Source organism: Suricata suricatta, chromosome 12 (genome assembly GCF_006229205.1).
Source record: "Suricata suricatta isolate VVHF042 chromosome 12, meerkat_22Aug2017_6uvM2_HiC, whole genome shotgun sequence".
NCBI classification, from domain to species: Eukaryota; Metazoa; Chordata; class Mammalia; order Carnivora; family Herpestidae; genus Suricata; species Suricata suricatta.
The window spans coordinates 12777567-12803122 of NC_043711.1; the positions used below are offsets into that span (position 1 = coordinate 12777567).

At 55.7% G+C, this 25556-nt stretch overlaps 4 protein-coding genes across 7 annotated transcripts in view; 2 read left to right on the forward strand and 2 right to left on the reverse strand.

Annotated features, from left to right (window-relative positions):
• USHBP1 (USH1 protein network component harmonin binding protein 1) overlaps nucleotides 1-1757 on the reverse strand; it is a 7960-nt gene extending 6203 nt beyond the window's left edge. The window contains exons 1-3 of the mRNA XM_029917236.1: nucleotides 1249-1757; nucleotides 1008-1156; nucleotides 357-795 (exon numbers count right to left, since the gene is read on the reverse strand). Of these exons, the coding sequence (XP_029773096.1) occupies nucleotides 357-795; nucleotides 1008-1156; nucleotides 1249-1302 (642 nt within the window). The 5' untranslated portion in view covers nucleotides 1303-1757. The remainder of the gene's footprint in view (nucleotides 1-356; nucleotides 796-1007; nucleotides 1157-1248) is intronic.
• A 2320-nt stretch (nucleotides 1758-4077) lies between these two features.
• On the forward strand, nucleotides 4078-11839 carry BABAM1 (BRISC and BRCA1 A complex member 1). 4 transcript variants are annotated; one of them, XM_029918518.1, is made up of 11 exons: nucleotides 4078-4187; nucleotides 4464-4507; nucleotides 5098-5175; nucleotides 5949-6305; nucleotides 7037-7095; nucleotides 7751-7871; nucleotides 7952-8030; nucleotides 9019-9043; nucleotides 10185-10314; nucleotides 10465-10551; nucleotides 11235-11839. In XM_029918518.1, the coding sequence occupies exons 4-11, from the start codon at nucleotides 6000-6002 to the stop codon at nucleotides 11436-11438; spliced, it is 1011 nt and encodes a 336-aa protein (XP_029774378.1). In that variant the 5' UTR covers nucleotides 4078-4187; nucleotides 4464-4507; nucleotides 5098-5175; nucleotides 5949-5999; the 3' UTR covers nucleotides 11439-11839. The 4 variants fall into 4 exon arrangements, with proteins under 4 accessions (XP_029774378.1, XP_029774377.1, XP_029774380.1 ...); XM_029918517.1 differs by lacking the exon at nucleotides 5098-5175; XM_029918520.1 differs by lacking the exon at nucleotides 5098-5175 and having other exon boundaries at nucleotides 5987-6305.
• A 1495-nt stretch (nucleotides 11840-13334) lies between these two features.
• Nucleotides 13335-18120, forward strand: ANKLE1 (ankyrin repeat and LEM domain containing 1). Its single transcript, XM_029917479.1, has 9 exons — nucleotides 13335-13440; nucleotides 13518-13670; nucleotides 14098-14203; nucleotides 14317-14455; nucleotides 14691-15455; nucleotides 15609-15786; nucleotides 16525-16684; nucleotides 16790-16919; nucleotides 17167-18120. Exons 1-9 carry the CDS (start codon nucleotides 13379-13381, stop codon nucleotides 17385-17387), a joined length of 1914 nt encoding a protein of 637 aa, XP_029773339.1. The 5' UTR covers nucleotides 13335-13378; the 3' UTR covers nucleotides 17388-18120.
• Nucleotides 18121-20176: 2056 nt separating this feature from the next.
• ABHD8 (abhydrolase domain containing 8) overlaps nucleotides 20177-25556 on the reverse strand; it is a 7397-nt gene continuing 2017 nt past the window's right edge. The window contains exons 3-6 of the mRNA XM_029918630.1: nucleotides 25224-25556; nucleotides 22442-22612; nucleotides 22080-22296; nucleotides 20177-20845 (exon numbers count right to left, since the gene is read on the reverse strand). The exon at nucleotides 25224-25556 is cut by the window's right edge and continues 54 nt beyond it. Coding sequence (XP_029774490.1) covers nucleotides 20675-20845; nucleotides 22080-22296; nucleotides 22442-22612; nucleotides 25224-25556 — 892 coding nt within the window. The 3' untranslated portion in view covers nucleotides 20177-20674. The remainder of the gene's footprint in view (nucleotides 20846-22079; nucleotides 22297-22441; nucleotides 22613-25223) is intronic.

Genomic DNA, 25556 nt, shown 5'->3' on the forward strand with positions numbered 1-25556 from the left:
TTTTTTTTTTTACATTTATTTTTATTTTTAATTTTTAAAATGCGGGGCTCGAACTCATCGGCACCCCTAAATGTATGTTTATTTTTGAGAGAGCGCATGCGTGCGCGAGAGCTGGGGAGTTGCAGAGAGAGAGGGAGACAGAGAATCTGAAGTAGGCTCTGTGCCGGCAGCAGGGAGCCCCCGTGCGGGGCTCGAACTTACGAACCTGTGAGATCATGACCTGAGCTGAAGCTGGTCCCTTAACCAACTGACGCAACCCAGGCGCCCCTCCATAAAAGTTTTTCTAAAGAGCAAACGATAGAATGTTGCCTATGCCAGGCGCCCCTCCCCCTTAGACAGGGAGCTCCCCCACTTACCTCTCTCTGCAGCATCACCTTTTCAGCCTGGATGGCCTGCACCGAGGCCTGAGTGCGAATCAGCTCCTCCTCTCGGCTGCCCAAGGCCAATCGCAGCCAGGCATTCCTCTCCGCCAGGCGGGCTGCCTCCCTCTGGCACCCCCCTGCCCGCTCCTGCTCAGACCAGGGCCGTGGTCCTGCCTCACTTCTGTCCTCTGCCTCCATGGACCCAGAACGACTTGGGGGCCGGCGGCGCCAGGCAGCAGCGGCAGCCTCCAGCGAGCTCAGAGTATGCTGAAGAATCTGAAACACATCAGAGGCTCCAGGCCTGGGGGGGACCGGCTCCCCCTGCGGTGGGGCTGCATCTGTGGCCTGGTGACCTTCCTCCGCAGGCTCGTGGCATCCCTCGAGAGATGGGGCCAGTCCTTGGCTAGAATCCTCCTCAGCCTCTTTGTTGGTCCTGGGGTGAGGTGAGACATGGAAGACTCTGGAAATCGGGTCATCTGGGGTGGTTAACTCCCAGGGGTTAACTCCAGGGCCTTAAAAGTTGGGTTGAGGAGGGCAATGGGAAGCTACAGCATGTGTGTGAGCAAGAGAGGAATGCAGGCAGACCTATGAGTAGGGAAGTCGTCCCAGAACTAGAGTGGGGACCACTGACCAAGTGGGCCTTACCTGTTCTCCGAGCCCTGCCTGCTGGCCTCTGCCTCTGGCCCCGGCAGCTCCGGCTTGCAGCTCTCCTGCGATGGTGCGGGGCCCGGCTCAGAGCTCCCGCTGGCTGCCTCGGCCTCCTCCGAACTCTCTGCCACAGGATCCAGCTCCCCCTGAAAAATGACCCCCGGGACCAAGCTCTGAAGCCAGGCAGGGCTATGAGTGGCCCCAAAGAGCTGGGTGTGGCGGGGAGGGGGTCACTTACAGGCGGAGCGTGCCTCCCTCGCCGGCTCCGGGGTCGTGTGGCCCGGGCGCTCATTGTTGTCCGGAAGTCCGTCCTCTGGATCTAACTTCTTCCTCTGCCCCTAAATGCACAGCCTGACCTCAGCTGTTGTCCATGTGGTCCTGGGTAGCCTTAATTTCCTCTCCTGTGAAGTGGGCATTGATTTCTTCCCTTTGGAAGGGATCTTGAGTTATCAATGTTGACGTGGTGCATTTGAATGCCTCCCTCGACAGGTAGCTCACTGTCTCCAACAATCGTTCCGACCCCCTCTTCTCCTCTACCTCCTTTATCTGTCACTACCTCTGTGCTCCCCAATCTGGGCCTAGCTCAACGACTTCCAGAGTCACCTCTCCTCTTCTGGGCCCTTTTGAGCCAGAGCCCCCAATCTGGGGGTTGGGTCCCTTCAGCCTGCTCAAATTGACTCCTCTGTGCCTCTGGGAGCACCTGGGTCCAGCTGCCCTGGGCACTCGTGATAGCTCTGGCCACTGCCTGCTGAGGCCTGGGCTGTCCAAGGCTGCCTTGGGAGGGGCCAGGAAACAGGAAGCCCCCCTCCCCTGGTCATGTGACTTGTTATTGTCCTGTTTCCTGCTAAGGACATCAGCTACCTCCAGTCCCATCAGCTGGGGACATGTGTCCAGCTTCTGAGCCTCAGTGTTCTTATCCGTAAAGTGTGTGTCTGTGTGTGCGTACACGTGCACGCGTGGTAATTATAGCATTTTTCGATAGTGTCATGGGAATTTTAACAAGCAATTTGTATATGGCCAGGCACCATCCAGGCACTGAATTATAATAGCTTGTGCCCCCCCTCCGTGGCCCACCCCACCTCTGCGCTCTCTGCCAGCTGCTGTTTCTCCTGTGTCTATGGTGGATTCCTCAGAGCCCAGATAGTCCCAACATCCTGCCCAATTTTCCTGCGGCCGTTGCTAAAGGACCTTTTCATCTCCATCCGTAAGAGCCCAAGCCCCTCCCCTCCTACCTGGATTCCAGCCCAGCTCTCTCCCTGGACTCTGCAGCCACCCCTCAGCGCCCTTCCATATCCAGGTCCTAGAGACAGAGACCTCATTGTTCACCTCCTCTGCTCACACACCCTCCATGACTCCCCATTGCCCTTGGGAAATATTTCAAGCTCTTCTACCTGGCTTTTGAGGTCCTTAAACATTATGCCTGCTGCCAGCACCTGTGTATATGCCATGCTTTGGCCAGAAAGACCCCCTCTGTGAACAGTTGAGCGTTCGCCATCCTTACACCCCAGGGCCTTTGATCATGCTGTAACTTCTGTCTGAGACACCCTTCCTTGTTTCTTCACTGGCGAGCCTAGAGTAGCCTGACAGACACTAGGAGGCTGGATCTTGCTGCTTCTGTGTCCTCAAAGGTGACAGGGGAAGAAGTTGCGATTCTTTGACTTGGGGGCACCCAGGCACAGTGAAATCTGCACACTTAGGCTCTGCTCCAGCCATATTAACCCGTTTAAAGGCCCCACCACTCCAAGGTGCCTGCAAGCCTCCAGGCCTTTGCGAAGATGGTTCCTTCTTTCCGGAATGCCTTTCATTCTCTTGTTTTTCTAGCAAGTTCTCCATCCTTGAAGACTCACCTTACACAGCTCCTCTGGCTCTCAATCACCAGAGGCTGGCTAATGAATGCAGGTTTAATTGACCCTTTTACACATAAAGAAACTGAGGTGCAAGTGTTTTTTTTTTAAGTTTATTCATTTATTTTGAGAAAGGGAAAGAGTGCAAGCGAAGGAGGAGCAGAGAGAGGGAAAGAGAGAATCCCAAGCAGGCTCTGCACTCTCAGTGAGGAGTCCCACGCCTGGCTTGAAGAATTCCCAAACCATGAGATCATGACCTGAGCTGAAATCAAGAGTCTGACAGTTAAAAAGAGAGAGTCTGACTCCTAACCAACTGACCCACCCAGGTGTCCCTCAAAGTGTTTTTTTTTTTATTTTTAATGTTTATTTATTTTTAAAAGAGTGGGGAAGAGGCCAAGAGAGAGAGGGAGAAACAAAATAGGAAGCAGGGTCCAGGCTCTGAGCTGCCACCCAGGCGCCTCCTCAAAACGAGTTTTAAATGGTTTGAGGGGGGTGGAGTGCCTGCGTGGCTCAGTTGGTTAAGCATCCAACTCTTGATTTCCATTCAGGTTATGATCTCACGGTTCACGAGATCGAGCCCTGCCTCGAGCTCTGGAGCTCTGCACTGTCAGATTGGGATTCTCTCTCTCTCTCTCTCTCTCTCTCTCTCTCTCTCTCTCTCTCTCTCTCTCTCTCTTTCTTTCTCCCCCTCTCCCTCTCTCAAAATAAATGAATAAATATTTTAAAAAGTAAAAACAAAGAAAGTGACCATCTCTTTTTTAAAAATGGTTATGGGGGTAAGAGGAGGAGTGAGCATGAAGAAGAAAGGGTGGTTTGAAATAGTTTGGGCTCAGAGGTATGTAGAATAAGCAGAATAAAGTAACAGGGAAGGGCATGGGGTCTGGGCCACGCCCACCTCGGTCCCCAAAAACCCGCCCCTCACTGAGGGCTAGGGAAGGCCCCACAAGTCACCAATCAGCCCCACTTCTTCTAAACCCCGCCCAAGTCACCTGTGTTCAGCTTATCACATTGCAGGTGACGCCTTCTCCATCCCTTGAGCCTATTCTACTGAAAGCCCCACTTCACTAGGCCTTGTCCCAGCCTATCAGGGTGGAAGCGCTGACCAGTGTACCTGATTCGGCCAGAAACAGAAAAGCTCTGGCTATCCTTGCTTTAACCAATCACATTCCAAACCTCACCCCCTAGCACGGTTCGGAGGTCCGCTCGCTTGACGGCTTGCTGAACTACATTTCCCAGGAGGCGTCGCGCTCGGTCCGCACTACTTCCGGGCTGCGAAAGATGGCGGCTTCCTAGCCAGCGCTCGGCTCTGAGTTGGAGGGAGACTCAGGCTACGGTGAGACGAGGTTGGGTGTTTGCGGCCCCGTCCCTAGAGGTCCAGCCCCTAAGCCTTCCCTGAGGCTTCCGCCTTCAGCGCTGGTGTCTCCTGCAATCTAGCCTCCATCTGTCTTGCTGAAGCTAAAGGACTGTTTTTCTTAGAGATTGTGGGGGTTGCAAGGCGCACGGAGACCACAGGGACATCAGCCCACACCCATGCCCAGATAGGCAAACTGTTGGTGTCCGTTCGCAAAGGGACATTTAACACCTAGATTCTTGCCCTTCCTTTGTGCAGACACCCTCTAGACAGCCCAGTGTCCACTGGAGAAGAACCCAGAGGTAATTATAATTACTGTTTATTTTCATTTTTAAGGGGGCACCTGGGTGGCTCAGTCTTTAGCCTCCCACTCTTGATTTTGGCTTCGGTCACATCTCACGGTTCATGAGATCAAGCCCCATGAGCCGCTCTGTGCTGAATGTGGAGGCCACTTGTGATTCACTCTCTCTCCCTCTCTTTCCCTCCCTCTCTGCTCCTCCCCCTCCTCTCTCTCAAAATAAATACATAAACTTTTTTTTTAAGATTTTTAAAATTTTTAATGTTTTTTATTTATTTTTGAGAGACAGAGAGAGACAGTGTGAGCAGAGGACGGTCAGAGAGAAGGAGATACAGAATCTGAAGCAGGCTCCAGGCTCTGAGCTAGCTGTCAACACAGCCCGATGCGGGCGGGGCTCGAACCCACGAACCGTGAGATCATGACCTGAGCCGAAGCCGGACACTTAACCGACTGAGCCACCCAGGCGCCCCAAAAAGATTTTACTTTTAAGTAATCTCTACACCCAACAACCCCAAGATCAAGAGTGCATGCTCTACCCACTGGGCCCCCCGGGCACACCCCAGCTAATTATTCTGTTCATCTTAAAACTTTCAGTTATTTTACCAGCAAAATGAGGTTTGGGACTCGCAGAGAACTGTAATTCAGAATACAGGAGCTACAGCAAAACCTTAGGCAAGTCCAGAACAAAGGAGAGGAGTGCCTTTTTATAGAGGAAAGGGGAATGGGGGGGGCTTTTATAACCCCAAAATCCATTAGAGTACACTGGGAAGTTGAGTTTAGTGGCTTTTCGCTGGCTAAGATGTGATCTGTCTTTAGCTGGGCTGTTGCCAGGTACGGAGAAAATCTTTTATTTTCTTGCTGAGTTAGTAAAGTATAGCCTTCCTGTTGAGAATACAAAGTAACTCTCTTGCTGTTGAGGTCTACGATTGTAGTAGCGCGCGAGAGCGCCCCCTTTTGGCTTTTGGACTCCATTTTAAACGAAGCTTCCTTTTTGCAGTTTCCCCGAAAGCATAGCTCGATCCAGGTGCCCAGAGCCGTAGCTGCCATTTTCTGGGTGAGCAGCTCTTCAGGCAGGTTTTTTTCCCCCTCTTGGAGGCAAAAGAGACTCCTGGCAGCTCTTGACTTCTGCCCTCCTGGCTCTGCAATTCTAACGAATGCCTCTTTCCTAATGGCACTCGGCACTATTGGAAGCCCCAGTGCTGCCCTTCGCTGACCTGTGTTGGCTCATGCCCTATCTCTGAGCCATGCGTGGTAGTCAGCTTTGTTCATTGGCCAAGGAGGGGGGGGTGGGGTTATTTCTGCAGAAAAAAAAAAATGTCAGAGTGGATGCCTGGCACCCATTCTACAGATGAGGAAACTGAGGCCAGAGAGGAGTGATTTTTACAGTCATTAAGCAGTTCAAGCCGCATCCCACCCAGTAACCAAGTATTTTTAAAACCCCTAAGGGGAGGAACCTGGCTTCCCCCAACCCTGCTCCATCCAGCCACTCAGGGACCATGGAGATGGCAGAGCCCAGCAGCCCCACTGAGGAAGAGGAAGAGGAGGAGGAGGAAGAGGAAGAGGAAGAGGAGCAGTCAGCTGAGCCCAGGCCCCGCACTCGGTCCAACCCCGAGGGGGCTGAGGACCGGGCTCTGGGGGCCCAGGCCAGCGTGGGCAGCCGCAGCGAGGGTGAGGGCGAGGCGGCCAGTGCTGACGATGGGACCCCCAATCCTCCAGGAGCTGGCCCCAAGCCCTGGCAGGTGCCTCCCACAGCCCCCGAAGTCCAGGTGCGGACGCCAAGGGTCAACTGTCCAGAGAAGGTGGTAAGTGTGGGGCTAGGCCTGTGGCTACGAGGTGTCAGAGCCCCTCGGGTTTAATATTCTTGCCTCCTGGGAGTCCCTCTGCAAACCGTCCCTTGGTAGGAGTTTTCTAGAGCTGCCACCACAAAGTACCACAGGCCGGATGACTTAGAACATCAGGAATGTATCCTCTCCCTACTCTGGAGGCCAGAAGTCTGAAATCGAGGCCATCCTGCCTCTGGAGGCTGTAGGGAAAGATCCTTCCTTGCCTCTTCCAGTCCTTGGGGGCCTCATACGGTCTGTGGCCACATCACCCCCGTCTCTGCCTCTGTCTTCACGCAGCCTTCCTGTCTGTCTCTGAGTCTTCCTTCTCTTATAAGGACACTTGTCATTGAATCAGGATCTCTATCGTATGTCAAGATCTTTGTCTTAGGTCCATCGGCAAACACCCTAATGTCAAAATAAGTCACCTTCTGAGGCTCTAGGTAAGGGCCGGTCTCTGTGGGGGATGGGGCGCAATTCAACCCACCGCACCTCCATTTTCTTGTTTCCGTGTCAGACATTGTCTGGTTCGTTTATGCGCGCAGAAACCCGGACTCCTAGTCTCGTGCTGATTTCCGTGAACTTCTGTCTTCCAATGTAGATTGCTTGGCTGAGAGCTGGGTGTCATCACACCACCTTTTCAGACAGAGCTGCCTAGAGAGGGCCCGTGCCGCGCGGGCCAGTGCCCTCACCTCCCTCCCACCTTCTTGCAGATCATCTGCCTGGACCTGTCAGAGGAAATGTCGCTGTCAAAGCTGGAGTCCTTCAACGGGTGAGAGGAACACTTGGGGGCTTGAATTTGCAGCTGCGGGTCGGGGCTGAACCCAAAATACTCAGGGCTTCAGGGCTCGCTCTCTCGCTCTCGCTCTCTCTCTCTCTCTCTCTCTCTCTCTCTGTCTCTCTGAGACTTAACACCAGCTCGGCCCGGCCTGGGGCTTGGCGCTGTCGGAGTAGCAACGACAACTGATAATAATACAGCACGGCCCACCAGGGCTCTGCTGCACGCATGTCAGAGCTGTCATGTGCCACCCACGTCACAGCAATGACTCAGAAACTCTGAGAAGTAAAGTGACTTGCTCAAGACCTCACAGGAAATAGGCCTAGCGGACCCCGAGGCCCTGGGCTTGAGCAGCTCAGTCTCTGTGGGGTTGGGGGACAGGGCCTGCATGGGGCCCAAGGAGCCGTGGGGGATGAGTGAAGGTCTGGGGGAGACCCCATGAGGAGCTGATGTGAGCCCCAAGCTGGCCAGAGGAACCCATTTGGAGAGGCCAAAAGCTGGAGGGGGGCGGCGGGCTCTCCACCTCCCCGTGGCAACGCCTGGGCCTCCGGGGCCTGATCCGGGTGACAGCGGAGGGTGCCCTAGGACTGGCGGGTGAGGAGACCCCGTCCAGGCCAGGAGGCCCGGCCTTACTGCTCTCCCTCCCCAGCTCCAAAACCAACGCCCTCAACGTCTCCCAGAAGATGATTGAGATGTTTGTGCGGACAAAACACAAGATCGACAAGAGCCACGAGTTCGCACTGGTGGTGGTGAATGATGACATCGCCTGGGTGAGGCTGGGGCAGGGCTTGGGGGCCCGGGGGTCCCCGGGGTGGGGAGGCGCCTCGCTGAGGCTCGTGCTTCCCCGCAGCTGTCCGGCCTGACCTCTGATCCCCGTGAGCTCTGCAGTTGCCTCTATGACCTAGAGACGGCTTCCTGCTCCACCTTCAGTATCCTTCCGGGCAGGGGCGCCCTGTGGCGGGGGCTGGGCTGCTCTGTTGTCTTGGAACCCCAGAAGCCCGACCCGTGGAGGTCTGGATGGCCGAGCCTGGCTCAGGTCTAGATCCCAGTTCTGCTACTACAAACTCGGGCAAGTCACCTCTTCGAACCTCAGTTTTTTCATCTGTAAAATGGGAAGCCTCCTTCCCCCTAGGGTTCCTGTTAAGATAACGTTTGGTTATTTTTGAGAGAGAGACAGAGCGCGAGTGGGGGAGGGGCAGAGAGAGAGGGAGACACAGAATCGGAAGCAGGCTCCAGACTCCGAGCTGTCAGCGCAGAGCCCGACATGGGGCTTGAACTCACAGACAGTGTGATCACTATCTGAGCCAAAGTCAGACGCTCAACTGACTGAGCCACCCAGGCGCTCCTGCTGTTAAAGTCCTAATACAGAAGAAGAAGAAGGGGAAAAAAAGCTGATTTAGACTCTAGATGTCAAAACCACACATGTGGGGAGCATTCTGTGCAGGGCCAAGTTTACAGTCGGTGCTCAATAAATGGCAACATGTGACAGAAAAGTCACAATCACTGCTATAACCCCTCCGACCTGGGCACGTTTTATGCTAACTTGAACACAAAAGGCTCACATGCAGCCCAAAACTTAGATAGAAAATAAGCTAGAAAGCAATGTTTGTTGGGGGGGTGGGGGATGGGGACCCCCCCATGGCTCTCCTCGTGAGGACAGCTGCCCTGGCTGGGAGGGAAAGGGGAACTTGAAGTCACCAAGGGTTTTCAAGGCATCCAGTGCCGGCCCCCTGTTTTGTGATCTATGCTGAGGGAAAGCAGGCTCAGACAGGGCAAATGACTCAGCCAGGGTCACACAGCGTGTCTCCGGCACAGTGGCACCCGGCACCGGGCCCAGAGGTGCCTAGGCTCTCCTGTTGTCAGGATGATGCTCTGTCCACGCTCTGCCACCAGCCTTCTCCTTAGCACCCCTGCCAGATCTGGAAGGCCTCTTCAGCCTCATGTAAGTACTGCCTTCCCCGCATCTCGCCTTCCTGAGGTCCCCCATACTGTTGTTTTAATCCAGAGGGTGGCAAACTTTCTGTAAACATTTCCGGCTTTGCAGGCCGTGTGGCCTCTGTCACAGTGACTTGGATTTGGCCTGAGCAATCTGAAAACAGTCACAAGCCATACCTACCCAAGGGCTGTGGCCTTATGCCAATAAAACTTTATTGAGGAACGCTGAAAGCTGAATTTCATATGGTTTTCACGTGTCACAGAACTGTCTGCTTTTGAGTTTCCCCCCAGCCCCTTAAGAATGTCAAAGCCACTTGTAGCGTATGGGCCCTAGTCATCCAGCCCCGGTCTTCACCAGTCCCCTAAAACGGACATGGGCTTTGTTTTGCCTTTTCCATCATGATTAGCCTGGTGACAACTGTCTCGGCCAATTTTGCAAGTGAACCCATCCTGTCAGCTCCCAATGGAAGACCTGCCTGATCAAAGGGGTGTGTATTTTTAATCCGCTAGACTTTGCCAGAGCACTTTCCCAGGAAGCCAGCCCTGTGCGCCTCCCCCGGCACGGGGGCTGTTCACGCCGGAAGGTTCTGTCTGATTGTGGCAAGAGGCCACCTGTTGCTTTTGCGGTGCATTTGAGCCTTCTTTCATTCATTTGTAAGCCGTTCAGTATTCCGGCAGTGACTGGTCTCTTTGTCCCGTTGGCCTCTTTTCCTAGAGAGTTGTCAGCTGTTTTCTTATTAATGATCGGATTTGCTTTTCACATATTAAAGACATTAGCCCTCAGCTCAGTGAGAGAGCCAGCTGTGGCCGACTGGGGACCGTGTGGCTAATTTAGATAAGATTCGGTCCCTGCCGGAAAGTCTTCGTGCCTGGTGGGACAGTGCTACTGAGGTCAAGTATGGAGGGGGATGTTCAGGATGGTGAGGGTGCTCAGAGCAGGCTCCAGCCTCGGGGTCCGCGAAATCTCCCTGATAGAGCAGGAGAGGCCAGGCGGAAGGGGGAGGCTGGGGAAGCCCTGAGAAGGCTCAGAGGCAGCAGTGAACTTGGGAAGGGTCACGTGGGGCTTTGCTTGCCCACGGAAGGCCTGGGTGATAGGAAGGGGGGGCCCCAGAGTCGTTCTGACCTGTCCCCCACCGTCCCCTATGCAGCCAGCAGAAGACCGAGCTGCCCGTCACGGAGAATGTGCAGACAATCCCGCCCCCGTACGTGGTCCGCACCATCCTTGTCTACAGCCGTCCGCCCTGCCAGCCTCAGTTCTCCCTGACGGAGCCCATGAAGGTGAGTGAGGCCCGGGGGGCTGAGGGCTGCATGCAGCCAGCAGAGTGGTGGGTAGACGCCAGGAGGGACCTCCTGATCACGAGAGCTGCGGTGTTGTCACGGGGGCAGGGGCCGACTCGAGCCCTGAAGGCCGGTGCTCTTCCCCTGCAGAAAATGTTCCAGTGCCCGTATTTCTTCTTCGATGTCGTTTACATCCACAATGGCGCTGACGAGAAAGAGGAGGAGATGAGCTGGAAGGTGAGAGGCTGTTGGGCCCGCAGGGGCGGGGTGGGGGGGGCAGGTCATTGTAGATGGCGTATCTCAGAATCCTGAGAAATCGCCGTTTCACAGCCCTAGAGCCCTGGCCCTGCCGGGTCATGGTCATTTAGTCATTCAACAACCAGTTCTGCATGGCTGCAGAACATGTAGGGTCCTGGCCACCTTGTCCTTAGTACCTCTTGCTTCTCTCTCTCTGCCTTTGCTCTCACAGTTCCCTCCGCTTTGAGCACCCTTCCCTCCCTGCCTCTCCAGACCCTGCTGGTCCTTGACATCCTAGCCCTGACCTCGCTATAGGACCTTGAATAGGCCACTTCCCTCTGAGCCTCAGTTTACCCAACTGGGAACAGGGGGACTTGAGACTGGATTCTACTCCTGCCTCAGCACCCAACCCAAAAGTCTCTGTTCCTCAGGGATGAGTAGCTTCGGGGGGCTGGTGGTGCTTCTCCAAACCTGGGGCTCCAGGCCTGAGACCTCCTGGAGTCCCTAACACCGGGTGGGTGACAGGGAACATTTGCTGAGTGGGGGGCGGTTTCCTTTCTGGCAAACTCCTCTTCATTCTTCAGAACCCGTCCCTGATGCCCCCTCCTCAGGGAAGCCCTCCAGGGGCAGAGAGGGCCCATCAGGGGACCCGCTGCCTGAGCAGCCCCTCTCTGGCCCCACAGGACATGTTTGCCTTCATGGGCAGCCTGGACGCCAAGGGCACCAGCTACAAGTATGAGGTGGCGCTGGCGGGGCCGGCCCTCGAGCTGCACAACTGTATGGCTAAGCTGCTGGCCCACCCACTGCAGCGGCCCTGCCAGAGCCACGCCTCCTACAGCCTGCTCGAGGAGGAGGAGGAGGCCACCGAGGTGGAAGCCACCGTCTGAGCCGTCCCTGTGCGTTTCTTGTGCGGTGAAACCCTGGCCTTGGGGAATGGTTCTCAAACCGGGCTCCGTGGCACCCTGAGGGGGAAGGTTCCAGGCGGCCTCCAGGGCGCCCAGCGCCCTGGAAAAAAACTCAAGACTTTAGGAAGCATCCCAGGGACCCCGGGCACCCCTTCCCTATGTTTTCCAGCCCACATCCCACTACTAGTTTGTCAATTGTCATGTTTGTTCTTTGTGCGGCTTTTTTTTGTCGTCAAAGTAAAAACCTGAGAATCCCTAAGCTACCTCCACAGCAGTTGCCTTGTGTTAACTGGGATCTTTTGGCTGCAAGGGACAGAAATCCCACCCACTGAGCAGAAGGGAATGGTGAGGTTCTTGTCGATTAAAAGCGAAGTACAGCTTCAGGCTTGGCTGTAATGAGTTGTTCAGACAAGAGTGCCACGGGGCGGGCTGGCGGAGGGTTGGGGGGATCATGTCCAGCATGATCCGTGTCCAGCGTGCCCTGCTTTTCTCCCAAACCATGGGAAGGGGTGTGATGGCTGTGAGCGCTCCCAAACTACAGCCCAGGTGACGTGAGACTGGTGAGACCTCCCTATGACTGGCCTCCCTGGGTTAGGTAACCTTGTAGTTGGGCCAGTCATGGGCCAGAGTCCTGGGCTGCTCTGACTGGCCATGACTCTGTTCTGGGAAGGGATTACTGCTCTATCAGGAAACAATAGGGGTCTTCTCCAAAGAAGGGGAGACCAGAGACATACAACCGATCTACCATTCAATTACCTTCCTGGATAATGAGCGACTGTGAGGAAAAGTTTAGCAGCTAGATTCTCTTTTTTTTAACGTTGTCTTTTTTTTTTTTTTTTTTTTTTTTTTTTTTTTTTTTTTCTTCTTTATTTTTTGAGAGACAGACAGAGCGATCAGGGAACAGAGAGGGAGTCACAGAATCCCAGGCCAGGCTCCAGGCTCTGAGCTGTCAGCACAGAGCTGGATGCGGGCTTGAGCTCCCGAACCGCGAATTCATGACCTGAGCTGAAGTCAGACGCTTAACCCACTGAGCCACCCAAGTGCCCCTAACACGCTGTCATTTTTGAGACAGTACGTCCGAGGGGCAGAGAGAGAGGGAGACACAGAATCCAAAGCAGGCTCCAGGCTCTGAGCTGTCCGTGCAGAGCCAAAGGGGCTGGAACTCATTGACCTGGAGATCATGATCCGAGCTGAAGTCTCACGATTACCTGAATGAGCCATCCAGGGTGCCCGTAGCAGCTAGATTCTTATAAAACAAAAACAGCTTTTCCTCCCTAGGAGAATTTATTGGACCCTTATGTACCAGATCACGGTGTGAAGTTTGTTCCATTTCACACCAGCCTGGAAGGGATTCTTCCATTTTGCAGATGGGAAAATGAAGGCTCTTAGTGGCCAGCCTTCCAAAGTAAGGGACTCCCGTTTTACCAGGAGTGAAAATGGGCGACACGGAGTTGCAGGCTGGGGCTGTTAATGGAAACCTAACATGGTATCTGGGTCGTGCCCGTCGGCAGAGCCCGCCTGGGCAAAACGTTCTAGGAGACGTAATGGCCTGTGGGCACCTCCGGTCCCGGGACGCAGCTCCACCTCCTCCGTCAGGGTGCGATCGCCAGGGTGCGATCGCATGTCCCCGCTTTCGAGAGGAGATAATGACACACTCGGTGGCCTCCACCCGCCCGGGTCCTTATCAGCCGCCCCAGGCCCTGCTTGAGCACCACTCGGTGTCACCGGCCCCCGCAGGCACTAGGCCTCCCGAACCCCTGATGTGGACACCGGTGCGGCGTGGCTCCGCTCCGCTGGGGACACTGCGTTACGCAGGCACGCGGAGACCGGAGGCGAGGGGTGGAGCGGCGCGTGCGCACAAAGGAGCCGCGGGAAGTTCGAAATCGACTGGCAGGGCGGCGGGGCCCGGAGACGTCCCGGGCATGGCCGCGGCGGCAGGCCTGGCACAAAAGCTGCGGGCAGCGCTGCGGGAGGAGGAGCCGCGGTGAGGGCGAGGACCAGGCGGGGCGAGCCGGGGGGCGGGGCGAGGCTCGGGGTCCACTCTGACCTTCCAGTCCCTAGGGCCGTGGAAGAACTGCTGCGCCGCGGCGCGGACCCCAACCTGGTGCTCGCGGATGGCGCGGCAGCCGTGCACCTGGCGGCCAGAGCCCGGCACTCGCGCGGTCTGCGCTGCCTGGAAGCCCTACTGCACCGGGGCGGGGATGCGAACGCTCGGTGAGGCGGGGCCTGGCCCCGGGGAGCGGCGATCCGCGCAGGGGAGGGGTCTCCCGAATCCAAGGGCGAGAACTGGGAGTCCCGGAGAGGGCATCTCACTCCCCGAGGGCGGAGACTCGGTGCCCAAGGGTGGGGCTTGGGGGTGTGGGGGCGGATTCCTAAGGATCCAAGGGCGGGTGCCAGATCGAGGGTGGGATGTGAGGTTGCTCTCGGGGGAAGTAGGGATCGAAGATTCGGAGCTGGCGGTAGAGGAGCTCTAGGGTCAGAGAGGAGGCTTGGGTCTGGCCGAGGGCGCAGTGTCCAGGGTCTAAGAGAGGTGTCTCAGGCTGGGGAGGTGGAGCTAGGGGGCCGAGAGCCAGGGCTCCGGGCTTCGGAGGCGGAGGTCTCATTCCTTCTTCCGCTGACCTCTCCTCCGCTCCTGCCCCAGATCGGTCGAGGCGCTCACGCCGCTGCACGTGGCTGCCGCCTGGGGCTGTCGCCGCGGCCTGGAGCTGCTGCTGGGCCACGGAGCGGACCCCGCGCTGCGCGACCAGGTGGGAGAGCCCGGCGCCCGCAGTGGCAGGGCGGACCCGGAGGGAGCGGGGAAGGGAGGGAAGTAGGAAGGGAAGGGGGCCTCGGGTGCCCCCTGCTGACCACGCCGCCGCAGGACGGACTCCGGCCGCTGGACCTGGCGGAGCTGCAGGGGCACCAGGATTGCGCCCACGTCCTTCGGGAACTCCAGACTCGGACCAAGACGTCGACCCGGACCCGGGCAGAGAGCCAGGAGCCGGAGCCGGAGCCTGGCGGTGGGTGGGGCCTGCGCGTCCTCGGGGGCTTAATCTCTGATCTAGCTCTGCGTGTCTCTCTAATGACCGCTGTCTGGTTCTGTCTCACATGCAGTGTGGCCAGTAAGCCGCCTGCTTCCGATTCTTTCCCTCCTCCCTGCGACTCCTGCTTCTTTCTGTCCGATCCAGCCCCCATCTCTGGCTCTGGCTCTCTTCACCCCTCCTCTCTGACCGTCTCTCTCATCCCCTACTTCAGGTCTAGACCTCTGGGGAAAGGAGCTTGACGCCAGCCCCTGCGGACCTCTCAGTGTGGCGCTGGGCTCCACAGCACTGGGCAGAAGGGATGGCAGGGACATGGGCCTGGAAGCTGGCCCCAGACTTCTCCGCCACCTTGCCCACCCTGAGATTGCTGACAAGGGTAGCAGCCTGGAGTACCCCCCGGGCCCCCCAGGACAGCGGGACTGCAGCTCAGATGCCTCCTTTGTCACTGCGACCGAAGCCTCTGGAACTGAAGACCTGGCTCCGCACACCTCCTCCTGGGCTAGGTCATCGCCCCAGACCAAGCAGAGACTCCTGCCTACTGTTCGACCTTCCCAGGGGATGCCAAGGTCCCCAGGTGCCCCACAGCTGGTACAGCGAGCTGCTGTGGCAGACAGGGAGGCAGAGCTAAATACCTGTCTGCAGGCCCTGACTCTGACTTCGCCAGACGCTTCCACCTCTCCCATATCCCTCCCGAGCTGCCCTCGGAAACCACGTCCTGAACTCCCCGACCTTCCCTTCCCAAAAGACGAAGAGTTGTACCTCGACAGTGAGGTGGCCGCCCTCTGGCTGACCGAGGATGAGGCGAGTTCCACAGGAGGCAGGGACCCTGGCCCCTCTTGCTGGTGCCCTCTGGTACCTGCCACGGCGGAGGCAGAGACACCGCCAGGGCTCCGAGGGCTCGGCAGGAGCCCCGGCCCCATCACACCCTCCTCTGGGACATGCTACCTCCGACAGCTGGAAGAAGTCCGTGCTACTCCTGGTTAGTCTGTTCTGGGCATCCAGAGTCCAAGGAGCCTCCCTGGAGACCCCTGGCTCTCGGGCCTCCCTCCTTTATTCTTTATGTCTGGGAACACCCCCCCTTCATCTGTCTGCTTTGACTCAGTTTCCCACACACACACCCTGCCCACCCCAGGCTCAGACTTTGCAGGGCACAGCCCAGAGCTGGCCAAAGCCCTGCGGACAGGCTGTATCCCAGATGCCCAGGCGGATGAGGATGTGCTGGCCCAGCAGTTTGAGCGGCCGGACCCCAAGAGAAAGTGGCGGGAGGGGGTCGTGAAGTCCAGTTTCACATATCTGCTGCTGGACCCCAGGTACTCGGGGCAGGGATCGGAAATTCTGGGCTTGGTCCTTATTTGCTTTGTATCTTTTACTTTTTAAGTGTATTTAATTCTTAGAGAGCGAGCGAGTGAGAGAGCAAGTGCAAATAGAGCAGGGGCAGAGAGAGAGAGAGGGAGAGAGAAGATCCCAAGCAGGCTCCACGCTGTCAGCACTGTTTCTGATGAGGACTGGAACCCACAAACCATGAGGTCATGATCTGAGCGGGTCAGAGTCAGACGCTCAACCAACTAAGCCACCCAGGGGCCCCTTTGCTTTGTATCTTTAATGTTTATTTATTTATTTTGAGAGAGAGGAGAGAGAACATGTGGGTGTGCATGTGGGGGAGGGGCAGAGAAAGAGGGATAGAGAAAATCCCAAATAGGCTCTGCGCTGTCCGTGCAGAGCCCGATGCAGGGCTTGATCGCACAAACCGTGAGAGCGCGACCTGAGCCGAAATCAAAGAGCTGGGTGCTTAATCGACTGAGCCACCCAGGTGCCCCTGCTTTGTATCTTTAAAAGGGGGACCAGCCCTATCTGTTCATCAGCTTCTTTATCTATAAAAGGTCGGTTCAGTCCAGTTCAGGCTGCTGCGTGTCCTTGGGGAGCATCTGCCGCTCTCTGCCCTGGCAGGGGCTCACTGGACTCGGATTTGAGTTGCTTTGTGAACTTTGAAACTGTTTCCGGGGCAGCTGTCATCACTTCTGCCTCTCTGAGCGACCCCTTGCCTCCAGGGAGACTCAGGACCTGCCAGCCCGAGCCTTCTCACTGACCCCAGCTGAACGCCTTCGGACCTTTGTCCATGCCATCTTCTATGTGGGGAAAGGGACACGGGCCCGGCCAGATGCCCACCTCTGGGAGGCCCTCAACCACCGTCGACAGCCAAGAAAGCAGGTGTGACGATAAGGATCAGGGTCATGGCAGGGGCCACTGGGTCATGGGGAGGTTAAGGAAGGAGGGGATTAGAGGGAAGCCCCTGACCCTACCCTGGCCCCCTAGGCCTGCCCCAAAGTGCGCCAGATCTTGGACATCTGGGCCAGTGGTCGTGGTGTTGTCTCCTTGCATTGCTTCCAACATGTGGTTGCTGTGGAGGCTTATACTCGAGAGGCGTGTCTTGTGGACGCTCTAGGTAGGTGCCTGACTTGTGAGGTGGTGGGATCATATGAGGGGCACTTGATCTACGGATTACCTCACCCCTTTCGTCTCAGAACTATTCATTCATTCAGCCAATGGGCAATTACTGAGCACCAACTAAGTACCTGAATGTGCACATATTTTGCTCTATTGGTTTGCCCCTTTTTAAGGGTAATATGCAGTGGGTTCACTGTCACTTCTGCCAGGGGTTTCCCCTGTGACCTGACCCCTAATCTCTCCAGGCATCCAGACACTGACCAACCAGAGACAAGGACACTGCTATGGAGTGGTGGCGAGCTGGCCACCCACCCGGCGACGCCGCTTGGGGGTGCATCTGCTGCACCGTGCCCTCCTTGTCTTCTTGGCTGAGGGTGAGCGAGAGCTGCGGCCCCAGGACATCCAGGCCCGTGGCAGAGTACGGGGGAGTTGGCCATCTAGCCTAGGTAGAGATCAGGGTGCTTGAATGTTTCAGCTGCCCCCATGCTGACCGCAGCCTCCCACCTCCAGAAGGGGAGGGGCTGGGGGGGAGGGTAGGCAGGGCACAGGGCATATCTCCCCTCAAGCTGAGGGAGGACTTTGTTACAGATGGAACTGCTGGAGAGGTAATGAGCTTCCTGTCACGGAAGGAGGACAAGTAGGGAAGCAGAAGTTTTTTAGAACATTCTAGTGCTTCAGAACATGCTAGTGCTTTGGCAGTTTGGTCCTGTCTGTATAGTCCACTTTTAGCTCCCAGACACAGGGGACTCACACGTGGAATAGACTGGGGGAATCTGCCAAAGTCAAGAGCCACATTTCTCTGCATCCCAGCTATGGGACCTCGGACCCGTAATTTGTCTCTCTGAGGCTCAGGTTCCTTAATTTGTACAATGGGGACAGTGAGAAGTGCTACCTCAGGGGGTCATGGCGGAGACGGGAGTAAACAAAGTCACGCGGTACAGTGTGTGGCCCAGAGCCCTGCAGGAGGCAGCCCTTCTGCCCGCTGGAAAGTCTCTTGGGGGAAGGAGGTGCCCTGAGGCTCTCCAGGGGCCGCCTGTGTGTGGTGTTGTGTGGGCAGAGCTGGGGAGGCCGACCGGGTATGGGTGAGCGCCCAACCCTCGGGACAGCTGTGCAACTTGGGCCTCCGGACACTTTCCCTGAAACTGTTCCTTCCTCCATAAGATGGAATAAATAACTGCGACTTCCTGGCGATGCTATAAGATTTGAGACTTCACATATGCTTAGAGCTTCAGGAAATGCCAAGCTGTCATCCTGGTGAGGTGTTGACGGGATCATTTTATTTTCCAGAAGTAGCTTCTACAAGCATTCAGTGTGTTTAGACTTGTGAGGATCCGCCGCCTCATTGGGTTGCCCATCTGCCCATCATCGGGGCTCAGCGAACCAGGTCCAGCAGGGGGCGGGATGTAACCTGGGCAAACGTTCCCACCTGCTTCCATTCCTGCGGGCTGAGCCCTTGGCCACTCCTGGGGAATGGCTGGTATGGTCATCAGGGGCCAGGCCTCTGAAGTGGGTCGGGCTCTACCATTTTGTGGGTGGTTGAGGGGCCTCTCCCATTTTAACCGAACCAAAGAAACGTCTCTAAGCTTCTCTTTCCTCACGTGTAAGACTCGGAGGGCTTCCAGACCCGAGTCTCTTGATAAAGTGATAGTAATTAAAAGTGTGCCATATGCCCAGGAATTCGCAAGGAAGTCACTGGGTAAGAATCCAGAGACCCCCACCCCCACCCTCCAAAAAGACCCAAAAGAGATGAGCCTTGTCTAACAGGGTTTCCCAAGGTGGACCCTACTGTCATTTGAGGCCAAATTATTCTTTGCAGTAGGGCTCGGCCTGGGCGTTGTACGATGACAGGGCAGCATCTGGGCTCCACCCATTAGATGCCAGTGGCCTCCACCCACTCCCCCCCCCCCGTGTGGCAATAAAACAAGTCTCCAGAATTTGCTAGTGGAAAACAATGTCTCCCTCCTCCAGAACCCCAGTCTAAACTAAAGGTGGGCTCACAAACCAGTGGGGAAAGGACCAAAGCTGCAGTAACTAAAGGTACAATGCTCGGGGCACCTGGGTGGCTCAGTCGGTTAAGCTTCCGACTTCAGCTCAGGTCATGATCTCATGGTCAGTGGGTTCCAGCGGTGCGTCGGGCTCTGTGCTGACAGCTCAGAACCTGGTGCCTGCTTTGGATTCTGTCTCCCTCTCTGCCTCTCTCCTACTCATGCTGTGTTTCTCTCTCTCAAAAATAAATAAAATTTTTTTTTAAAAACCAAAGAGAAATGCTTTCCCCTCACCGTTTACACAAGCCACAGGTGTACCTAGAGATTAGAAAATACAGAGGAGGGGCACCTGGGTGGCTCAGTCCCTTAAGCAATCACTTTTGGCTCAGGTCATGATCTCAGGGTTTGTGGGTTTGAGCCCCACATAGCTCTCAGCTGTCAGTGCAAAGCCCACTTCAGGTCCTCTCTCTCCCTCTCTCTCTTCCTCCCCCTTTCTTCCCCTCTTACCCTCCTCCCCCGAGCTTGCACGTGCACACACGAGCATTCCCTCTTCCTTAAACATTAAAAAAATATGTAGAGAGGAGTGGGGCACCTGGATGGGTCAGTTAAACGTCTGACCCTGGATTTCGCTCAGATCAGGCAGAGCCTGCTTGGGATTCTCTCTCTCCTTTCTCTGCTCCCCTCCCCCACCCCGCTCTCCCTCTCTCTCAAAATAAGTAAATAAACTTAAAAGAAAGAAAATATAGAAGAAATCCTTCTGCCAGAAATGAAAAGACAGATTCATTGGCTTCAAAATAAAAACTCTTCATGACAAGTGGCCAAGTTGAGAGATAAAATGGATGGATAGTATAAGGTACCAAGGTGCCATGTGGCACGCCGTGGGATAAAAGGGATTCAGTGAACCCATGGTGTCACGCACTTGGCACGGGGCTTTGTATACAGGTGGCACTCAATGATGGCTGCTCCAGCCCGTGCAACTGACCCACTGATCCTCACCTTAACCGCTGTATGAACCTCAGTTGGACAGCCTCCTTCAGGACGGGAGCTCACCATCTGTTTCTGCTCTGGGAATACCGCCCAGGAAGCCCCTGCATTCCAAGGGAGGAAGGGAGGGAAGGAGGACTCGGGAAGTAAGCCTGGCCAGCCAACGCCCTCACTTCTCTGCAGTTCAGCCCTGAGTGGGTGGCACCCGCATCAGCCCAGCCTGCAAGATGGGAAAACAGGCTCAGGACCACCCTGCCCTGCGGTCACCCAGCACAGGCCCGGAGACTCCGATTGTCACTTCTTTTTATTGAGTTACAAGTTGAGATGTGCAGGTTCAGTGGCGCCAGCCCCCCAACCCCGTCCCTCCCCTCCCCCTTGGGCAACAATAGCTCCCAGCGCCAAGAAATGGGGGGTAGGGAGGGTCTCGGGCAATGAGGCGGGGCCCCGAGGGTCCCAGGATCAAGCACGGCTGACACGGAAGACAGAGAGCGGGGTGGGGGGCCTGCCTCGGCCGTGGCGTTGAGGGGCAAGGATTTCTGTACAAGGTCATCCTCCACAGGGGTTCTGGCTGCGGCCCCAAACACCGACGGGTCCGGCGGGTTGGAAGCGGCGAGCGGTGTGTCCACTTGGCTCCCGAGAATGCCACGCCCTCCGCAGTTGGCCTGGGGGCGTCTCCCTGCCCTGACTCCGCCCACCGGAGCGAACAGCCCGCCCTGGTGGTCCGCGCTGCGGACGTGGGGCGGCTCCCCGGCTTCCTCCTGTTGATGCCCAGCCGGCCCAGCGGCTACTTCTTCTCTTCTGGGGGCGCGGGCAGGGGCTCGGGCAGGGCCTTGGGCGAGGGCTCGGGCTCCCAGAGCAGGAATTCATGGAGAAGTGTGTTGACCGTCTCCGGACACTCCAGCATCACCATGTGGCTGCCTTCATCGATGAGCTTCAGGAAGGCGAGCAGCAGGATCTGCGGGGAGCCCAGGTTCAGGGTGGCCGACGTGGAATGGTGCCTCGTGTGGCCAGGCTGCCATGGAACACTCCAAGCCCATCCACACCAAGCCTGCAGCATTGGGGAGTCCCTCCTAGCGCTACCCTGCATCCCTCTGCTTTCACCCACGGGGGACCCGGAGAATCGCCTGTGGCCCCAATGGAGCTCAACTCAGTGTTCACTCAACATTTATTAGATGCCTACAATATGTCCAGAGCAGGAGTTCTCAACCGCAGCACTACTGACATTTAGGGCCAGACCATTCTCTTTGGTGTGGGCTGTCCTGTGCCCTGTAGGATATTGAGCATTGTCCCTGGCCTTGACCCTCTAGACACCAGTAGCAGTGTCTGGCTCCCCTCACCCTACAGTGTGACAACTTGAAAAAGTCTCCAGACATTGCCTAATGTCCCTAGGGGGCAAATTCACTTCTGGTCATGATCTCACAGTTCACGGGTTGGAGCCCCACGTTGGGCTCTATGTTGACAGCTCAGAGCCTAGAGCCTGCTTTGGATTCTGTGTCTCCCTCGATCTCTGCCCCTCCCCTGCTTGTGCTCTGTATTTCTCTCTCAAAAATAAATAAACATAAAAAAAATCTGCAGACATTTTTGATGTCCCCTGGGGGTCAGAATCCTTGCTGGGAAAGAACTGCTGGTCCAGAGCTATTCCAAGGGCTAAGGATCCCACAACACTTACCCCCTGGTAGTCTCTGATCCAAAGAGCCTCTGGCCCACCCTCTCCCAGAATTCTGTATTGCATCCCTGGTCACTTACACAGACCCCAGCCCTGAAGAGCACCCCATTATGTGCAATGGGGAAGTGCATAATCCAAAAACCTGTCCAGGGCAGCCCCACGTTCTGGATTCCACTCTTTTGTCTTTTTTTTTCATTTTTTAAATGTTTGTTTTTGAGAGACAGAGAGACAGAGCGTGAGCAGGGAGGGGTAGAGAGAGAGGGAGACACAGAATCTGAAGCAGGCTCCAGGCTCTGAGCTGTCAGCACAGAGCCCAACTCGGGGCTCGAACCCACGAACCGCAAGATCATGACCCGAGCCGAAGTCGGCTGCTCAACTGACTGAGCCCCCCAGCCGCCCCTGGATTCCACTCTTAATCTTAGCTCTCACTTTCCTGGGGCTGGGGCAACAAGGCAGAGCCCACCTGGGGTGCACACCCCAGGGGGATCGGTGGGGCATGGGGGCTGGGGTGCCGAGGCCCTACCTCCGCCATGCGTTGGTCTTCCTCCACCGGCACAAACTTGTCGTGCATGCCGTGGACGAGCAGGACGGGCACAGTGAGTTCAGCGTGGTAGACCTCATCGCCTTCAGGCCAGTACTGGCCGCTCATCATGGCCCGCAGAACAAAGGACGACACGTTGAATGCGTTACCCTCTTTCAGCAGCTGCTTCTCTTTGGCTCCTTGGCGGGCGAAGCCAGCCCTGGTGGGAGGGAAGGGAGGCACTCCTGGAGCCCTCGTGCCAGCTTGGGCCCCCAGGGGTGCCCCAGTGCCAGTCCAGCAGAACAGCTTCCCTTCCCACCCAACTCAGAGAGATGCCAGGGTCCACCAGGGCCAGGGTCACTCACTTGAGAAAGCTCCAAGCCAGGCAGGGCGACAGGCAATGCAGGACACACGTGGGCATGTTGAAGATGGAACAGAAGCTGGGTTCCAATGCCGTGGGGCCCCCGCCGTTGATCATGATCACCTTGTGCACCAGGTCTGGGTACTCATGTGCCAGGAACGTGCAGAAGGAGACGCTGCCGGTGAGGAGGTGGGGGCAGGGAGGGTTGAAGGGTGGTGGTCCGCAGGATAGAGTAAGTGAGGGAAGTAATGCCCTCCCTCCCTCAGAGGCAGGCCCTTGAGGGCCACCATTCTTCCCCTGGGGCCCATGGGCGCTGGATGGGAGTGAGTGATTGGCGGGGCATTTCAAATGCCCCCAAACTGTAAGACTATGTGTGTGTTGAGGGTGAATTTTTTTTCCTTCTTTTTGGAGAGAAGATCCAAATCCAGAACTTTATTCAGATCCTCAAAGCCACCATGACCCACAAAGGGGTCAGAATTACTTATTGGCAAGTGTTAAGAAAGCCATCCAACTAAATCCTTTGGTTTCCCAGAGAAGCTCCCCGTTTCCTACGTATCCCTTCCCTTTAAGGATATCCTATCTCCAGCTTCGGAACGCAGCACATCAGCCCGCCTTATCCGAGGGGGAAAGGTGCAGCCAACGGTCCAGCCCCTCACTCTCTCTAAAACAGGGTCCATTTGGCAAACTATGGTCTGTGGGTTAGCCATTTGTTTTTAAAAAGGAAGTTCACCATTTTGTAAATGTGTAAATTATTTAGTAAAGTTTTATTGGGACACAGCCACATCCACTGGTTTACAATTACGGTGCCTTTTTTTTTTTTTTTTTTTTTTGCTATGGCAGTAGAGTTGTGAAGTTCCAACAGAGAGGACCATATATCCTGCAAACCTAAAATATTTACTCTCTGGCCCATTAAGAAAAAATGTGCCTGGGTGCCTGGGTGGCTCAGTCGGTTAAGCGTCTGACTTCAGCTCAGGTCATGATCTCACGTGGGTTTGAGCCCCACGTCGGACTCCGTGCTGACAGCTCAGAGCCTGGAGCCTGCTTCGGATTCTGTGTCTCCCTCTCTCTCTGCCCCTCCCCTGTTCACGCTGTCTCTCTCTTTCTCAAAAATAAATAAAACATTAAAAAAAGAAAGAAAGAAATGTGCCAATCCTCGTAAAGAGGGACAGGATACAAGCAAGAGTCAGGTGGACTTGACTGCACCAGTGACTGCTTGTGTGTGCCCTTGGGCAGATTCCTCAACCTCTCTGAACTTCCATCTCCACATCTGTGAAACAGTCACCATGCTGTCCTCATAGCATTGTTATGGGGTCACAGGAACTACCACAGATGGTGCTCATTTAATTGAAGGAACCATTTAGCATAAGCACCTTTGCAGGCGTTATCATACAAACAAATAGGAACTACTTCCCTGCCTGGCCTCCTTTCCTTCAGAAACATACGTAACATTTCTTTCTCTTGTCTAATTGCATAGGCTACACTGCTAAAACACGGGTTCTCAACCCGGCTGGCTGACCAGATCCTGCCTTTCCTCTTGGGTAAAGAAGAGAATTAGGGGCACCTGGGCGGCTCAGTCGGTTAAACATCCAACTTCGGCTCAGGGCATGATCTTGTGGTTTGTGGGTTTTGGCCCCACGTTGGGCTCTGTGCTGACAGCTATGATTCTGTTTCTCTCTCTCTCTGCCCCTCCCCCGGTCACACCCTCTCTCTGTCTTTCTCAAAAATGAATAAACGTTAAAAAATGTATTTAAAAAAAGAAAAAGGAGGGGCGCCTGGGTGGATCAGTCAATTGAGCATACAACTTTGGCTCAGGTCATGATCTCACAATCTGTGGGTTCAAGCCCCACATCAGGCTCTGTGCTGACAGCCTGGAGCCTGCTTCAGATTCTGTGTCTCCCTCTCTCTCTGCCCCTCCCCTGCTCGTTCTCAGTCTCTCTCTCAAAATAGACATTAAAAAAAAAAAAGGAAAAGGAGAGAATAGCACCGCTTGGCAGTGATCAGGCACCAAGGTCCAAAGTCTTCAATGGACGGGGCACTCACCTAAATGCCAGATGGCATTATCTGTCATCCCTTTAAGGGAGAGTGAAAATTACAGGGACCCGTGTCCTTGTAAAAAGACTTTACAGGATTCTAATTAGCCCTTCCTTAGAGGCCTTGGGATCTTCAGAGCAACTGATTATTGAACTTAAAGACAGTGGTTCTCAGCCAGGGGTGATTCTGACTGTCAGGGGACCGGCAACAATGTGTGAAGACACTTTAGATGGTCACAAACATCACTAGGCCATTGCACCAGTGGCAACCAGCTGGCTGAGGCTAGGGATGCTGGTACACATCTTACAGGCACATGAAAGCCCCTGGCAGAAAGACCTAACCCAAAATATCAATAGTGCTGGGGCTGAAAACACTGCTTTAAAACAATATGGGGGCGCCTGGGTGGCTCAGTCGGTTCCGCATCCAGCTTCAGCTCAGGTCATGATCTCACGGTTTGTGGGTTCAAGCCCTGTGTCAGGCTCTGTGCCAACAGCTCAGAGTCTGGAGCCTGCTTTGGATTCTGTGTCTCCCTCTGTCTCTGACCCTCCCCTGCTCACGCTCTCTCTCTCTGTCTCTCAAAATAAATAAATAAATATTGTTAAAAAAACATTTAAAACAATATGAAGCAGTAGCAGTGGTGGCGGAGGTTAATGTGATTTTTTTTCAAGGAGAGAAATCAGCGTTTTTTCGAGTGGGTGCCCAGTCCTTGCCACCCCTCCCCCGTCCCCGCCCCAGCAGCCCCAGCATTGGCTCACCCGTAGGAATGTCCGATGAGCACGTTTCGCTTCTTGGCATAACGCTTAAAGATGGCGCGCATGTCCTCTGCCAGCGCGTAGAAAGTGTACGCTGCGGCCACCTGGGGCGCGGAGCTGGCCCCGTGACCGGCCAGATCGGGTGCCACCACCTCGTAGCCCAGGCGCACAAAGAAGTCCAGCTGCTCCTTCCAGATGGCCAGGGAGCCGCCCACGCCGTGGATGAAAAAGAGCACCACATCGGTCTGGGCGCCTTTGCAGCTTGTGATGCGCTTCTCACAGTCAATGTGGATGGTGCGCTTGGGGCGCCGGGCTCGCCGCCGGCGGCCACCGCTG